Source organism: Diospyros lotus, chromosome 5 (genome assembly GCF_014633365.1).
Source record: "Diospyros lotus cultivar Yz01 chromosome 5, ASM1463336v1, whole genome shotgun sequence".
In the NCBI taxonomy this organism is placed as follows: Eukaryota; Viridiplantae; Streptophyta; class Magnoliopsida; order Ericales; family Ebenaceae; genus Diospyros; species Diospyros lotus.
This window is the reverse complement of record NC_068342.1, coordinates 3,394,801-3,408,121: the sequence shown is the minus strand read 5'-3', so window position 1 is coordinate 3,408,121 and position 13,321 is coordinate 3,394,801. Positions and strand designations below refer to the sequence as shown.

At 34.3% G+C, this 13,321-nt stretch overlaps 1 protein-coding gene across 1 annotated transcript; it reads left to right on the top strand.

Moving 5' to 3' along the window:
• The first annotated feature begins 2,408 nt into the window (after positions 1-2,408).
• Positions 2,409-8,068, top strand: LOC127801793 (amidase 1-like). Its single transcript, XM_052337202.1, has 10 exons — positions 2,409-2,608; positions 2,934-3,086; positions 3,391-3,515; positions 3,598-3,723; positions 5,574-5,756; positions 5,965-6,109; positions 6,221-6,389; positions 7,198-7,332; positions 7,442-7,601; positions 7,728-8,068. The coding sequence occupies exons 1-9, from the start codon at positions 2,424-2,426 to the stop codon at positions 7,592-7,594; spliced, it is 1,374 nt and encodes a 457-aa protein (XP_052193162.1). The 5' UTR covers positions 2,409-2,423; the 3' UTR covers positions 7,595-7,601; positions 7,728-8,068.
• The last annotated feature ends 5,253 nt before the right edge of the window (positions 8,069-13,321 follow it).

The window sequence follows — 13,321 nt, the reverse complement described above, 5'->3', positions numbered from 1 at the left end:
AGTTAATCGAATTAATTTTTGCTCAGTCAGCCATCGAATCCATATCGCTTGAAGGCGGAGTAAATTTACCTCCCAAATAATATTTATGGTCTGTGTCTTGTTCATTCCACTCCAATGCATTCCTCCTCTCCTTTAAGTCCATCCAATTTTCTACTGGAAACATCTGTTCTCATGTTAATTAAAGATCTTCAATGATCTTTTATGTGACTACTGTGGGATTTCTCTACCATAAGAAGGAAAATGTGCCAAGAAATCGTAAAAACTACTTATCATTTATAATCTTAAACTAAAGGATTCTAGCATTTGTCTTGATTGAATGCTAACCTTATTTGGTAAATCAATGCCCAATACTTGAAATTAGGCCAAAAGGATGACACTAAGGCAAATGTAAGGAAAAGAATCCTTTTTCACCTCAAACATCACCACCATTGAGCACAAAACCAACAAATCTTTTTGTTTCCACCATCTCCTACTAGACATGACTTGAGGATCAAAAGGAAACCAAAACTAGATTAAATTTACATAGCTCTTGTGTGGGCGGGGGCGCAAGCACATGCGTGTGTTGGAGCAGTATAAAGCCAAAATCACAGAACAAGCAAAATCAAATCTACTTTAGATCAAAGAGAATCTAGATGAAATTTGTAATGGCAATGATGGTGTATTTCCCATTTGAGTCGGACACCCCTTTAATATGAAATGTAAGTCCAAAGCCTATTCCTACACTTAATCCTTATTATCAAGAAAGACCATATCGACTTGTATTTAGACAAAAGAGAAAGACTTTTTATTTAACTAGAGATCTAATATTAATTACAAAGACTCACAACCCAAAATATTTTTTATCGGAGAAAATTAGGGATATACTCAAATATTGCAAAAATTAAAAGGGAATTAGATCCATGATCCAATTTTTCCAAACTAAAGTTACTTGATCCAAATACAAAAGAATGATATATAATCAAAGAAAGAAAAAAGTGGATTGAAAGGGAAGAAGAGCTACCATTGTTGGAGATTGGCAATGATTGATCAAGATGACCGAGTATGATGACAACAATAGTTATAGAGACCTCTTATTTTTCATTTTTTTTTATGAAGAATTAGGTTTTGAAAATAAAAAAGGAATCGAAATAAGGGTTGAATAGAAATAACAATAGATGTGGTTTTAAATATTGAATAAATTACCTTTAAATCCTCACATGCCGTAGTTTAAATTATTTATTTAAGCATTAATTTATTTAGTTATTTGACATAAATATTTTATACGAATAATGTTAATTAAACACATTGCATTAGTTAAATTTTAATTAATTAAAATTTAATAAAAAATAAAAATAAAAACAAACCCTGTAGTTACACCTCATAATTGCATTTATAGTCTTTCATAATTAAAAAACCCTACAATTGACAATCTAACATAAGATTAGAGAATATATGATGCAATTAAGGCTCTAATTTGAGTCTAACTTTAAAGATTAGACTTGTGGGATTTAAAATAAACTTAACACTATTATTAAAATATAAACATTTAATAATTTTTATTAAAAAGACAAAACAAAAAAACACACAATCCAAAATTGAAATAAGTTGCTACAATTGATAAAATTAAATTTTCATCCAAAATAAAAAACACAATACAAATTTTATTTTGTAATAATTTATTCATTTATTTTTCATAATTTATCATTTTCTTAAGTAATGTTTGTTAACCAAAATATATACCAAAAAAGTGGAATATGAAAAACATTTCAGATAAAAGTATTTTTCATTGTGTTTGTTAAATTTATCTGGTGACCATTAAAAAAGAAGTTACATAATTTTTTATTTGCGTTTTTTCAGATAAATTTATCTTAATCTTTATAGATAAGAAAAATAATGCATATGTTCTCCAGTATATTTTTAAAAAATTAATAAATAGTTGATAAAAATTTCAAAATATTTCATAAGTTTATTTTGATCATTTTACATTTTGATTCAAAAATCATTCTAATTTTATGTTAATACTTATGTTCCTTATTTTAATAAACGCTACTATTGAGGTTATCTATTTTCTAATTTATCCTCTTATCTTCTTTGTTATCTTGAAAAATATTATTGATATATCATGACTTATATTTTAAACTACATAATGTATTTAAAATATCTTTTATCTAAAATGATGAGCTAAGGTGGTAAGGTGAGAAACGAATGATTAAAATATGTGTCATTTAAAGTGATAAAATGTAAAAATATTTTTATTATTTATAATATATTATATAATTCAAGGTGTAAATGGCTACCACTAGCATGATAGTGCTATCTTTCCCATCAAGTCATTAACCCCTTCCAAATCGCTGATTGGCCGGCCAGAATTACCGGTTTCTCCCCAACAAGCTACAGACAATCGCAGCAATGCCTTGCCATCATACGGAACTCCTTAGGGCAAAATGGTCACACGACCAACACTCTTGCTAAGCGACCTGGCTTCAGTTGCATTGAAGGCAAGTACAGAGAGAGAAGGACAGGCTATGGAGTCGGATTACGGAGCTTTCATGGAGAAAATTACTCTAGAACCGTACCCTTCAGCTCATGAACTTCCTTTGAAGACTCTCACTTTTGCGGTTAAAGACATGTGAGTCCCTTCACCTTCAGTTCTCATACTTTGTTACTCAACTAAATTCTTCGAATTTACTTATAATCAATCGTCTAATTTTGTGGGATACCGTCTTTATACTTGTTTCTAATCCATTCCATTCTGGGTACTCTTCTTTTGGGTCGGTCTTCCATGAATTTGCTATATCTGAATCTGAATGTGAATGTTGTTAATATTTTGCCATGCTCGACTGTACGTGTTGAACGTACATAGAAATAAACCATTGATCGTTGGAATCTTAAATCCCTGATTTTGCAGAGCGTTTCAGTGGGTTATTTCTTTTAATTTTGAAAATTGGATGCAGATTTGACGTGGATGGATGTGTTACTGGGTTTGGAAATCCTGATTGGGCACGGACTCATTCGGCTGCCACGTCGACGGCGCCAGCCATTTTAGCAGTCTTAAGGGGTGGTGCCACATGTGTGGGTAAAACTGTCATGGATGAAATGGCATACAGGTCTGAATCAGCACCTCTTCTTACGGATAACAGTTCTATTCTTGTTGGATGGGGCATTCGAAGATGACAATTGTGAATGTTGAATTATGAGTTCAGAACTCTTACCCATTTCCTTTTTACTGAAAAGGGGAAGTATGGATTCACTTGAGATGCCAAGATGAATAACAAATTTTGAAAAACTTTGATGGTTTTATAAGACATCATCTTTTTTTTTTATTTTTTTTCCCGGTCTCCTACATTTCTTAAAGATACTTAGTACTCACAGATGGTTCTCGATTAACCTATTGGAATCATTATCTTTCAGTATCGATGGAGAAAATAAACACTATGGGACACCCAAAAATCCATCTGCACCAGATCGGGTACCTGGAGGGTCTTCCAGTGGATCTGCTGTTTCAGTTGGTGCAACGCTTGTAGATTTTGCCTTAGGTGAGATTTGGCATTATTATAAGTTGTTGTATACGATTTGGATATCTCCTTAAGTTGGAGCAGGTGGTCCTATTTTTCACAGGTACTGACACTGGGGGAAGTGTAAGAGTTCCTGCAGCATTCTGTGGGATTCTGGGGTTTCGGCCTTCTCACGGTGCTGTTTCAACCACTGGGGTCATTCCCATGGCACAGAGTTTTGACACTGTGGGTAAGAGTCAGTATTTTCAACTCACAATCAGCTGGAAGTGTTTTACAATTATCTTTATCTAGTGAATAGATGAGCCATAATTTGAAAAATGAACCAAGAGCATGATCAATATTCATGTTCATTTTTAGTGCTGAAAATTGTTCAAATGGATTTTGACCCTAAAGGTGAACTCTCTTATATCATGTGAGAACGGTAATGTACCATATCACGGGATGTTCTGTTTCTGTTATAACTTCTACCAAGGCAGGTTTTCAAATCACTGTCTCCAACTTGTACCTTGTTGATATGAATACTACATAATCAGAAAAAAGGATTTGTTGATCCTTATGTATTTTACACTGTTATGTTTAAGTAATATGCTACTCCAAATTGAATAAGTACAATCATATCTACGGTAATAACTTATCTCCAAAACTTACTGGAAAAAGTGAATGGGATAATATTAGTTTCATGAACTGATTTTACATACGATTTAGACTACCCAGTCGCTTTATAGTTCCTGCTGAATTAAAAGTTAGGATTAAATTTTTTGGAGGATCAAGGCAGCATTCTTATGTCAATGCAATTTGCTTATTTTCTGATTAATACATAGATATTATTGGGGAATAGTCACACCTGTAATGATTTGAATCAGCATTTTCATTCTGATATAACTGTATAGCAATGACACAACCCAAGAGGGGGGGGGGGGGTGAATTGGGTTAATTAAAATTTTTTATTGAAAGTGAAATCTTTTTGCTGAAAATAAGGATTTGGTGAAAGTGATGTTGAATGATGGAAATGCTTAACAAAATAAATGGAATGAAAGACAAAGACAATAGAGGGACACACAATATTTATAGTGGTTCAACCAAATGGCCTAATACACTCCCTTAGCTTCTCACTAGTGATTTTAAACCTTTCACTATATCCTCCTACTTGATCACAAGTAAGCCCTCTAGTCCCCAAGACTAGGAAATACAACCTCCTACCATTAATGTAGATCCTCTAGCACATTTGCTAGGAAAATATAACAAGAATTTAATAAGAGAGGATCTGAGAGAAGAATCTCTCAGTTACAAAATCTCTCACAAGATACAAGGCTTCAAAGCAATTAATACAATGGAAGATCAAGGCCTTTAAAAGAGAGAAAAATTCAACATTTTGAGCACTTTGAGAGTAGATGATACAATACACACTTGTAATAAATTCTCTAAGAGTTTTAAATAATCCACCATCCCTCTATTTATAGTGCATCACGAGCCATTTGAAAATTTTGGCCGTTGGCCGTAGTTAGGGGACATTTAATGAGTTGTCGAACTAGTCGTTGGAGAAGTCTGCGAGAAAAACGGTCGACAGATTCATAGAATCGATCGACAAGTTAGTGCAAGAATTTGAAAATCGATTGACATTTGGAGCAAAAACGATTGACATGCTTAAACACGGTCGACCGGTTTGCATGCAGTGGCTCTCAACCGCTCACGGCCAAGAGCCAAAAAATGACTGGTCGACAGGCTATAAGAACTGGTTGACAGCAAGGACCAAAATGGTCGGCCGTTTCTTAGAACTGGTTGACAACTTGTCCTTAGCTTTTTAAAACATTTTGCTCTATTTTCTCCAACACTTTGATACCGATTTTGAAACACATTTAGGAGAATCTTTTGAATCATACAACTTTTTTTTTTTTCCAATCTCCAACAAGATATTTTGATAAAGAAATAATTTGCATTCAGAAGTGTTGAAATTGATTTTCATTTGAACCCAAAAGATGATCGTATAAATTGATTTAGGCCATAGATATAAAACTAATGTTTTTCATCACCAAAACCAAGAGCAAAATAACACATTCTTTGAACACCAATCTTATACAGGATGGTTTGCTAGGGATGCTGAGATATTGTGCCGAGTTGGACGAGTATTACTAGAGTTGCCCGATGTTGATCCTGCAAAACCTAGTGCTATCATAATTCCAGAAGATTGTTTCCAGCTTCTGAGCATCCCAAGTGATCGAGTAACTATGGTTCTTGTTAAGTCAGTAGAGAAGTTATTCGGAGGTGAGTAGATCTGTTGTGCTTGCAGCTGGAATACTAATACTCGGAATTCCGGAAATTTCTACACCTGATAATGATTATATTGGTTTCATGTTGATTAGCATTTCGTGACTGAAAAGGAAGAGAAGATACTCTTAAAAATGTCATCTTTGATGCTAATCCTGTTTTGTTTTCCCTTAATGAGATTTAGCTGATGCATTTAATGATGCAGGTCAAATCATGAATTACACAAGCCTTGGGGATTATGTTAAGGACAATGTCCCAAGCCTGAAGCATTTTATGAGCAAGGGATATGAAAACACAGAAAATATTCCGTCCCTGGCAGCCCTTTCAAGTGCCATGAGGCTGCTTCAAAGGTGCAGAGTATTAGCAACATATGCTGGGGATTTTATGCATATATGATTGATGACTACAATAACACCTTAGTCCAAATATTGACTATTAAATCAATTAACTTTCAAACACAGGTACGAATTTAAGAATAATCATGGTGAGTGGGTCAGAACAATTAATCCTGATTTGGGTCCGGGTATATCTGAACGGGTGTTCAAAGCCTTGAGGACAACAGATGAAAATATTGATGTCTGCCACTCTGTGAAGACTGAACTACGTGAAGCACTGTCTTCTCTCTTGGGGGTACTCTCTCTCTCTCTCTCTCTCTCTCTCTCTCTCTCTCTCTCTCTGTGAGAAAGCATGAACTTTGTAATAGCTATTCTTGTACTTTGCTTGCACATCTATTGGATGAATCATTCACAATCATTAGGAGCTCTTATACATGGAAAGGTCTTCTGAAAATGCACTGGCAAATAGAGATACTCTACCCTAATCACCTATTCTGGTCAAAAAGCGGATTCTTGTTTTGTGGGTGGAGTTTATCCATGGGATGGTATTTCAGTATTTCTGTAAATTTTCCCTACTAATTTCTCCTCCTTTACTTTGTGCTGCTTGTGCAAATTGCAACGCATGTGGTATATTTGTCACTGATATGAACACACATTGTTCTCTGATTAAAGATAACTCCATAACTTGGAGGAGGGGTGATGAAAGTTAAAGATGACTTTGCTTGTTTTTTGCATGGAATGATTGCAGTTGTTTTAGGTCACTCCATAGTATCTGCACTTAGAAAGGGAGCAAGATGTCTCGTTTAAAATAAACAATTTGTCAATTTGATTCAAATTCTCCTTTAAGTTTGAAGTGTAAGATGATGATCATTATGTTCAATACCCTTTTCCACTCAAGGTACCGGGAATTCATTTTATTTTATTATCTAAAATAAACAAGGATGATCTATACTAACACATCCATGACAATTTTGTTACCTTCTTGGATTCAAATCTCACAGTATTGGTTATTTATATCAAGAATGAGTTCGTCCTGGATTCACTAACCAACAACTTACTTTCCCTATCTTTCCCTCATTGTACTTGTCGGATTAATTCTGTAGGATTTTGGTATCCTAGCAATACCAACATTTCCCGGGCCTCCAGCAAAGTTACAGACAGAGCCAACAACACTGGAGACATTTCAAGCCAGGGCTTTTTCCCTGTTGCCTATTGCTGGAATGTCTGGCTTCTGTCAGGTTCTCTCTCTCTCTCTCGCTCTCTCTCTCTCTCTCATGCATGTGTGCATGTCTCCTCATTTATGAGATGTAGGAACTGATTTTGTTTCTGGATCACGGTTAACCACAGGTGAGCTTACCACTGGGGAAGCATAATGGCCTTCCTGTAGCAGTTTCATTGTTGGCAAAGCACGGCTCAGATGGGTTGCTGCTGAATCTTGTTGAGATGCTTTATGAAACTCTCCAGGAACAGATTGATATCGCTGAGAAATCAAGTCCCTGAAGTTGTGGTACATGTCAATATAGGCGTGTTTTTCTTTCTGTGGCTTCTTTTTCTTGATTATACCTTTACCTATGCAATCCGGATTAGTATTCAGCATGAAGATTGATTTGTGAACCTTTGGTTGTTCCTGCAGAAAGCAACCTCATGCACTTCCTATACTTTCTTCCAAGACAAAATTGAAACGTGGAGTCGTTTACTCACAGTGACGGGTCTGGAAAGCTTACAGAACTCAAAAGAAATTCTTCTGCTATGTGGGATTGTATCATAGATGTGAACAAAGACACCAAGAGTGTCTGAGAATCAACTCTTGTTTGTAGTTACTTTCTGTACGGAAATAAGGCTAGATTTCATGGCTATGGTATTCCATCTACCGCTTTGATATGTGATTATTCATGCTTGTAACTTATTCTGTTTCCGTCTTGGGTGCTATTATTTATCAAAAATATGGGTTTGGTTGGCTGTTTTTGAAGGTAATGGTAGGTGAACACTTTGTGTGGTGGTGGGCCCTACTTAATTGACTTGAAAGCATTCTAACTCTCGTGTTCTTTGAGGCTTGTGCCTTATTTTTGAATTAAGTGTAATTTAAATTTTCAATTATAATGCCAGCCAGTGTCCAACCAAATTAACCAATCAACTAAGTTAGTGCTCACTTTATCCCTATTTGAAATAAGGCATTTTTTCTATTATGCCAGTGTCAAAAATGCCCATTATAACTATTATGACAAGCACCAAGAGGTGGAAGTCAAAAACTCAAAAGTCATATCGTACGACTCACCCATGGCTTTCTCCGCCCATCACCAGTCCCTCAACTACGACTCTCTCTTTCTCTCATGTATATATATATAGGTGTATGTATATTTACATACACACGGCCAGTGGGAGACCAGACCATTGAGGGAGGAGATCAATCAGTAGAGCGACGAGGGGAGGGACGGAGTAAGTAAATGGAGGTGACAGCGAGAGCTCCCGGAAAAATCATACTCTCCGGTGAGAACGCCGTTGTGGAGTTCAAATACCTACTGCCGTGGAGTTCAAAGGAACAAAGTCAATGCTGGAAACCTAAAGGCTATCGGAAATTTGTCGCTGGACTTTGCCTGTGAAACCGCCGACGATAAGCTTCCAACGGCTGGAACCACCGCCAGCCATGGTGATTTTTTTTTTTTTTTTTGAATTTTTATTTGTATATCAAAACAAAAAAGAAACAACACCTAGATGATCCATTTCCATCAAAGCTCTAACCTCCCATCGGAGAATGCTCCAACAGACAGACGAGAACCCAATAGAAAATAGTGCGCCAACCCAGCTAAAGCATCTGCCACAAAATCTGATTTGCAAAAGATATGCGAGACCAAACACCAAACACTGCCATGGCCTCTGAATTAAATCCATATCTCTCTCAAAATAGCCCCCATGGTGTCAAGCCTCAACGTACTTGGAGTGGAGAGCTTAATTGCTCTACCTTAGAGTAAGAATGGACTTCCAAGTCGGGGAAAACCCTCTTCAAATAGTAAGAAGGACCTCGACAATTGGATCAATTTAGTCATGGTGGCAGTGCCCAGACGGGCCAGACCATATCCAACTCCCATTATGGTCTAAAACAGTCCCTTCTCTCATAACCAGCCTAGGATCAGCCCTTCAGCTTGTAATCACCCCTCTCTATAGAATAGAAGGCGTCCAAAACAATAATTTGAGAATATGAACACTTTCTCCTCCTTATCTGTATGAGTCGATTCACCTCCACTGTAAATTTGAGACAAAGTGTGGCATATATCGTACTAATTAGATGGAACCCAAAAGGGATGTTTGGATTTAAGAGAGATCTTGAAGCCTAGTGGAGCTAATCAAAATCACTAGCATGCTTAAACACCACAAGGGTACAAAAATTTCAATTGAAAATTTTATTTATTTATAATTTATCAGAATGTAATTTTTGTTTTGATATTTTTCATATTTTATAAATGCAGAGTTTTCTACTAGTTTAGATATCTATAAACGTGTCAATAAATAATTTTTTAAAATTAATATATATATATATACACACATGACTAAATATGCAAGCAAAGGCTTAATTTGAAATCGATATTGTTATTGGAACAATGTGTGATCATGACCTCCTAAATATTCTTATTTGTAAACGATTGTTCGTCAAGCTGTGATATTATATTAGTATGAAGATATAGTATTACAGTTAGATTGAATATTTCTTATAGAAGAGGAAGTTCCTGTTATAAGACCTGCTCTCAAGTTAGCTCATTTGGTTTTAGGAGGAGGATTTGTCCCGAAAAGACTTGGGATTGGCTACTATTAATCAGCTACCAGTCCAGATTTTGAAATGGGTGGCTAATGGAGGAGATGGACCTCTCTAAAGAATTGAAATATCCCTTTAGACTACAAACTAGTTGCTTGCCTCTCTTAAATACCTTAGTTTGGTTTACTAATTTTATCTCATCCATGATTTTGAAATCTTTTTATATGGGAATCAAATTATGTTTAATAATAAACCTTGAAACTTTAAAACACTACTAATTAATAGTAGTAAATCTCAAGGATTTTCTAGGACAAACACTTCCCCCAAAACCAAAAGAAGCCAAACTTGAGATCCCACCCAATAATAAAAACCTTCTCCTTTAGAAGAAATATTCAATGTAACTATGATACCATATCATTATAATGACATGACATTGTATCATAATTCACTGAATAATCGCTTGTAATTATTTTTATAACAATATTAATTTCAAACTAAGCATTGGTTTGGATATCTAGATGTGTGTGTGTGTGTATATATATAATAATTTTAGGGAGAACATTTATTGACACATTTATACCTCATAGGGAAACCTTGCATTCACAAAATATGAAAAATGTCATAACAAACATTACATTTTGGGTAAATAGTTAAATATTTTATAAAATAAAAAAATTTGTTAAGATTTTGTACCCTTTCATTGTTTAAGAATGTTGGTTCAATATTTTGTAACTTAATTTCAAAAATCCTCGTTTAATCTAGGTTCATCCTTCCAAATAATGCTTTCTAGTGATTGTGCATCCATGCTATATTTGGAGGCACTAGAAACCTACAAAAACAAGTAGTAAAATCATTAATTCTGACCCCCAATATAAAATAAATATATTATATTGGCCATCATATGACAAATAGTCCGATTATAGATGAATTTGATCAATCTCTTCATCCATTTCAACATAATTTTTCATGACTATAAAGAGGGCTTGCGAATGTTCCCTAACCCATAATAAACCCTAAACAAACCCCTTTTTGTATAACCATATTATCACAATAACAAATAATAACTAATAACAAATAACAGAATTCCATAATAATGAGCTACAAAAATGCCTATACAACCAAAGCAAAACACTATGTCAAAGCTAAGAAAGTGACTAACACCAACAAGAAGAAATGTGGCACCTACCAAAACTGAGTGACTAAATTAAATTGGAATGAGATGCTCAAATTGTCTATCATATAGGTTTTGTGGCCAAATTGTGATATGAATGTGTGTATATGTGCACACTCATTTAGGTAAATTGTCCCAAGACTTATGTGATCTAGGCCATTTATATAGAGATCCCTTATGGTCTATTTTTTCTCCTAAAGGTCTATATAGTTTATCTTTTATGCTCAAACACCCCATTCATTAGATTTTGGCATAAACATTGTCTCTTAACGCAAACATGGTCTTATGAAATACTTAGGTAGTTCAAGACTCAAAAATTACTTCTTATGTCAATCCTCTCTCTCTCTCTCTCTACACACACCTATATACATGCACGTGCGTGTTTATATCTTTGTGTGCTTTTTCTTTCTCCCTTTAGGTGTATGTGCGCACGCACACACACTCATATATGTTAATTCCTAAATAAATTTAGCAATAGATAGGCCTATTCTTCTATGGATTTTTCATGAAAGATTGCCTATACCTCAATTAAGTAGAGTATATATACTTTATGCCTATATTTATTTAAGGAAGTATGAATGCCCATATTTATTTAGGTAAGTATGAATAATAATTCCTCCATAGATTAGGTAGAGTACATATGTTTATCTCTACCATATAGAAATAGTTGAGCTAGGCATTCATACTTCTCTATATAAAAATAGTTCTAGAGATTTGACTTTTTATGTAATTGGTGTTCAACTTCTAGTTATAATTTCTTCCTATCCATCTATCCTTCTTTGCCACTAGATTTTGACCTAAAACCACAACTACCATTATGCATTTAGAGAGAAATGGTGATGATTCCTACCAATAACCATCATCATTGTTCTCTAGGTTGAAATGAGGGGCCTTTACTACTAGTGTTGTGTGTGCACCATCATAATCGTAGTCATAGGCCCTATAACTCTAATTAGATTCTGCATTTGACTTTTTTCATGATATGAATAAGGCTTTAATTGTCCTCATATGAATTAAAGATCTTCAATGATGTATTATGTGACTACTGTGGGATTTCTCTACCATTAGAAGGAAAATGTGTCAAGAAATCATAAAAACTACTTATCACTTGTAATCTTAAACTAAAGGATTCTAGCATTTGTCTTGATTGAATGCTAACCTTATTTGCTAAATCAATGCCCGATACTTGACATTAGGCCATAAGGATGACACTAAGGCAAGTGTAAGGAAAAGAATCCTTTTTCACCTCAAACATCACCATCCTTAGCATAAAACCAACCAATCTTTTTGTTTCTACCATCTTCTACTAGGCATAATAACTTGAGGATCAAAAGATAACTAAAAATAGATTAAATTTACATAGTTCTTGTGTGGGCAGGCTCGTTGGAGCAATATAAAGCCAAAATCACAAAACAAGCAAAATTTACTTTAGATCAAAGAGAATCTATATGAAATTTGTAATGGAAATGATGGTATATTTCCCCTATGAGTCGGGCACCCCTTTAATATGAAATGTAATTCCAAAGCCTATTCCTCCACTTAATCCTTATTATCAAGAAAAACCATATCGACTTGTAGTTAGACAAAAGAGAAGGACTTTTTATCTAGCTAGAGATCTAATATTAATTACAAAGATTCACAACACAAAATACTTTTTTACCAGAAAAAATTAAGGGTATACTCAAATATTGCAAAAATTAAAAGAGAATTAAATCCATGATCTAATTTCTCCAAACTAGAGTTGCTTGATCCAAGTACAAAAGAATTAGTATACTCAAGGAAAGAAAAAAGTGGATTGAAAGGGAAGAAAAGCTACCATTGTTGGAGATTGGCAAGGATCGATTAGGATGATCGACTATGATGGCAACAATAGTTGAAAAGATTTCTTACTCTTCATTTGCGATGAAGAGTTAGGTTTTGAAAATAAAAAGGGGATTGAAACAAGGGTTGAATAGAAAAGGTAATCGATGTGATTTTAAATATTGAATAAATTATCTTTAGACCCTCACATGTTGTAGTTTAAATTATTTATTTAAACATCAATTTATTTAGTTATTTGGCATAAATATATTTTTTTATACGAACAATGTTAATTAAACACATTACATTAGTTAAATTTTAATTAATTTAAATTTAATAAAAAAAACAAACTCTTAACTGTAATTACACCTTATAATTGCATTTACAGAGTCTTTCATAATTAAAAAACCCTACAATTGCTAATCAACACACAAGATTAGAGAATATGTGATGCAATTAAGGCTCTAATTTTAAAGATGAGACTTGTGGGATTTAAAATAAACTTAAT

Coding starts and splice junctions, on each gene's coding strand:
- LOC127801793 (XM_052337202.1), top strand. CDS start 2,424: ATGGTCACACGACCAACACTCTTGCTAAGCGACCTGGCTTCAGTTGCA. Junction 2,609..2,933: donor ACTTTTGCGGTTAAAGACAT/GTGAGTCCCTTC, acceptor AATTGGATGCAG/ATTTGACGTGGATGGATGTG. Junction 3,516..3,597: donor GCTTGTAGATTTTGCCTTAG/GTGAGATTTGGC, acceptor TATTTTTCACAG/GTACTGACACTGGGGGAAGT.